General features: G+C 38.8%; 1 protein-coding gene across 1 annotated transcript in view; it reads right to left on the bottom strand.

Annotated features, from left to right (window-relative positions):
- Positions 1 to 5,000, bottom strand: part of LOC136845148 (multiple PDZ domain protein-like) — a 65,171-nt gene that overhangs the window by 59,528 nt on the left and 643 nt on the right. The window contains exon 1 of the mRNA XM_067115093.1: positions 4,866 to 5,000. This exon is cut by the window's right edge and continues 643 nt beyond it. Within this exon, the coding sequence (XP_066971194.1) occupies positions 4,866 to 4,947 (82 nt within the window). The 5' untranslated portion in view covers positions 4,948 to 5,000. The remainder of the gene's footprint in view (positions 1 to 4,865) is intronic.

Raw genomic sequence — 5,000 nt, 5'->3', positions numbered from 1 at the left:
ATGAAGCTTGTAATGAGGAAAATAAATTATGAGGGAATTTTTTTTATATGTATCTAACGCTCTCGTGACCTAATGAGGCGACGATATTGAAGTTGAGCGATCGGAAGTGTTCATTCAGTGCTTGCTTGCTTGCTCGCTCTTCTGTCGTCACTTTTGTCGGGTAGGTGGTTTGTTTGATAGCGAGTTTTTCATTAGACTGATGATAACTTTCTCATATTTTCTGTCGAAAATCATACCTGTTCTAGCTGCGACCTCTTTCATTCCTTTTACTGTACCTCTGTTCATATTCTCTTCCTTCCATCTTACTTTCCACCCCCTCCTAACAATTGAGCCATACTTCACTTGCGAGATTTGCCTCGTGTTACACCTTTCGAACCTTTCACTGTCCATTTCCGTTTCAGCGCTGAATGGCCTCATAGGTCCCAGTGCTTGGCCTTTGGCCTAAATTCTATATTCAGTTATATCTCAGATTTGCATTCTTAAAGCAGTGCGATTTGTCTTCACAGGAGTCGCAGTATGAAATATGTTTTATCCAACATTATTTACAGCAATGATCAGTCTATGTTTTTCGTTTACTTGGTAGTTCTGTACTTAATTTTGTTACATTATTACTTATATTTTATATTTCAGTGGATGAAACCTATTCACATGGAACAAGCACACTAAAGGAGCCATTGACTTGGAATTCAAGCTTTCAAAGAATGTTGGTTTCAACCTCCCACTGCAGACCCCACACTGCAGCAGTAACTGATCGTGATACAGAGCCAGTGGTTTTTCATCCCCCTGGGGAGACGCGAACCCGCGAAATCTGAGTGACATTCCACGGCACTAACCACTAGACCAGCGGACTTATAATTGATTTTTTCTGTTTACAAACGAGTGGCTAATTGTATATCTGCTTGTCCCATAAACCAGATCTATTTGTTGTAAGGGCCACTTTGGCCTCCTAAACTCTAGGTTTCCCTAGGATTATTTTTGGATGCACTTTCCAATGAAAGCCTTGATTCCAAAAGGAAATAGCTGGGATGTTTTAATAAAAAGATCTGGTGACCGCAACCAGTAGGGAATATATTCATGCCACAAAGCCTAAACAATAAATATACCGTTGCCATTGTGATATCAAGTTTATTTGGGCTATAGTGAAAATGTATTTTGAATTCGACAGAAGTGGTTTTATAATTTTTGGCGAAACAGTGGGTTAGAACTGACCTTGATCTTTTAACCAACAGGGGCTCGAACTTCCGCTAGGAGAGATATAATTCCTTCATTGATTTCCTTTCAGACTTAAATGCTTTCAATGTAAAGCATTTCCAAACTCTGTGGTTTCATCAAGCATACACGTATGCATGCGCGCACACACACGCACATTGATTATATATATATATATATGTATGTATATATATATATATATATATATATATATATATATATATATATGTGTGTGTGTGTGTGTGTGTGTGTGTGTGTGTGTAAATAAAGGCAATTCCACGAAGGTAAGAGAAACAATGGAGTACTGCAAGGCCTTTCGACTTATAGTCAAGTAAAGGACTATAAGTCGAAAGGCCTTGCAGCACTCCATTGTTTCTCTTTCCTTTGTGGCACTGCCTTTATTTATATGTTCATCACGTTCCATATTTTCGTGATTCAGTTATACATACATATATATATATATATATATATATATATATATATATATATATATATATATATATATATATACATACATATATATATATATATATATATATATATATATATATATATATATATATATATATATATATATATATATATATATATATCATAAAACCCGGAACAAACATTGGTAGTTCGGCTCCCAATTTCCGAGTGTAAACACTCCAATCAAGAAATCATGACGAGCAGCCCTCTCAGCGTCCGGATATCAATGTTTAAAAAAGGGCTGCTGTAAATATTGGTTCAATTTTCGCAAAACAATTGCTTGCGTCCGTTCGCTGCGTCCATTCCTTTAACATCGACTCCCGGAACCTTACGGTATGTTTGCTACGAGTGTTTCTCTTTTTGTGTTTGCGTAAGTATGTATATGTATATATATATGTATTACATATATGCATATATGTATATTATATATATATGTATATATAATATATATATATTATATATATATATATATATATATATATATATATTTCACTTTCACAGAGAAGGGTTGTTTCAACAACTCCTGATTTTGTTCCAACTCCGACTACCATAGCCACTCCTTGCATCTCTTTAAATCTTTTCTCTCTTGCCTCGCCTTTTCTGGGATTTACTGAATCTACCCCCCTACCATCAACCAAAATATTTACTCCCAAACACCTATAAGAATCTTTTCGCTACCATTCTCTCAGTACAGGTATTAACATTCACCTACCATTTTTCTAACATTACGCTTGCTCTCGCTTACACTTGACTTTCTTCTCTTACAAACTCGTACAAACTTTTACCAGTCTCTGCAGTCTCTCTGTACTACCCTAGTCTGTATTCTGGGAACATCAGCCAATCCAAACTTTATTCGCGATTCGTCTCATCGGACAAACTTCCTTGCACCACCATCTAGAGTCCTTTCTGTAATCTTTCATATCACTTCATCCATAAGATTTTCATCGCCACTCTTCACGCCAAGCCACTCACTCTTCTCTCTCTCTCTCTCTCTCTCTCTCTCTCTCTCTCTCTCTCTACACACACACACACACACACACACATATAGTATGTATACACACATATAATGTAAACACATATGTATATATATATATATATATATCTACTGTATATATATATATATAAATATATATATTTATATTTATATCCCATAGGATTTTTCCCCTTTGGAAGGGATAGCACCGTAAGGGATATAGTGTCCTTCAGTTCTCAGCAAGTCCTTAGAGATGAAGTTGCAAGCCCCATGCCCTTTCCTTGACTCTGCTGGTACCCATTTACAGATATGTCAACCGGTGGTGGCAATCCAGGTGCAAACCACGGACCTTACTATTGTGAGCTCAACACGCTATCGGTTAGCCTTCTCAGCTCCACACACACACACACACACACACGCGCGCGCGCGCACGCACACACACACACACATTTCTCTAGCTATAATGACCGATTAATATCTCTTATTTCTTCACACTACTTTAGGTACCCTTACCATTGCGAAGCTCAAATCTAAATGAAAATATCAAAATTATTATTTCAAACTAGTAAGAGTGATTGTACCGCATAGCCCGCCATATTTGTTTGAGTGTATTTCGTTTGAATTTATACACCTCTTTCCCCCAGATGAGGTTTGCCCTGAGGTTGTTAACATTCCAGGTCTCGGCAGGTCTTTTCAGGATGAGGTTGTTAGCCCCGATGCCCTTCTCCACCCTCGCTGTGACCTGCCACCGTCGAGTGACTTCCAAGGACATGACTTACTGCTTAGGTTAACCGAGGCACAAGGAATGGCAAAATGAGGAATGTCAGAACGTTCCTTGCCAGACTAAGCGCTGGACATACGTTCTTCAGACACTTCCATTCTGAAAACGGCATCCCCTACTGACATTCATCACATTCCATAAATCTGTGTTTTATGATTTAAGAGTCGGCAGTATCGATATAAATGGACTGTATTTCGGAGCATTCCCTTTGACCCCAAAGGCGTCCAGTTGATCTCATCTTGTAGCAGTTTTAGCAGAGCGAAGTTTCCAGATAGTGAATGTATATAAACCATTCATTTTTAGTTTTCTGTTAAAGAAAACTATTGAGATGGCTATTTGTTTGTCCTTCCGCACTTTTTCTGTCCGCCCTCAGATCTTAAAAACTACTGAGGTTAGAGGGCTGCAAATTGGCATGTTGATCATCCATCCTCCATCATCAAACATACCAAATTTCAGCCCTCTAGCCTCAGTAGTTTTTTTTATTTTACTTAAGGTTAAAGTTAACCATGATCGTGCGTCTGGCACCGCTATAAGTACCAAAAACACAGGCGACCACCGGGTTGTGGGTGAATATTTCATGTGCCGCGGCTGAGAGTTTCACGGGCCATGGCTGAGAGTTTCGTATAACATTATACGCTGTACAGAAAACTCGATTGCGCAGAAAGAAACTTCGGCGCATTTTTTACTTGTTTTCCTACCGCAACGCCTGCGAGATTCCGGAGGCATTTTGTTGCATAACTTCAGGATTCGTTTCTTCTTTGTCCTTTCATCTTCCGCGTATCCTGCGGAGGATTCCTCCTATAGGCAATATCATGACCTTCGGGCCTCTTCTGTGAGATTGTATGCACATTATAATATTACATTCGATACGCTTCAGTTTTTTAGTTCTGTGTTTATCTTACCCTCGTGTTGTACCCTTTCACCTATAAAAACAGATCATAAATACGATCACGTTAAGGCCGTATTTACCTAATATCAGTGACATAAGAAGCTTTACACTTATATATCAGCTAGAGCGTTATTTTGTTTTTCAAAGCGCCAGATTATTCTTTTTTCAAAATCCGTTCTAATACTGCTTTGACCGTTGTTGTTATACCCAGATCTGCGTGGTAAAAATATATGAATCTACATTGCGTTTTATTATGAAGGTGATTATTAATTTATATACTAAAAAAGTTGTCTGGGTAGAACGTAATTAGTTGACCCAACAGAAGCGCAGAACTTACAAAAGTTAAAAAAAAGTACGAGAGGGGATTAGCAAGTACTTTAATAGACGTCGCCCCTGGGGAGAGAGAGAGAGAGAGAGAGAGAGAGAGAGAGAGAGAGAGAGAGAGAGAGAGATAGGGAAGTAGGTCAACCAATTTTCAACCAGTAGAAGTTAAGGTAACAGCCGTAATTAGCCGTCGGAGGGGGAAGGTGGGGATAACTCACCTGCCGGTGTGTTGATGAGACGACTCGAAGTCGATCTTGGGTTTTCCTTAGGCAACAGTTCGCTCAACTCGACGGCGCTCATAGTGGTTTTTCGCAGATCCAGAGGAAAGCTCTGCAGTTCTGAATGTTTTTTAT

Source organism: Macrobrachium rosenbergii, chromosome 13 (genome assembly GCF_040412425.1).
Source record: "Macrobrachium rosenbergii isolate ZJJX-2024 chromosome 13, ASM4041242v1, whole genome shotgun sequence".
Taxonomy (NCBI): domain Eukaryota; kingdom Metazoa; phylum Arthropoda; class Malacostraca; order Decapoda; family Palaemonidae; genus Macrobrachium; species Macrobrachium rosenbergii.
This window is presented reverse-complemented; position numbering and strand designations above follow the sequence as displayed.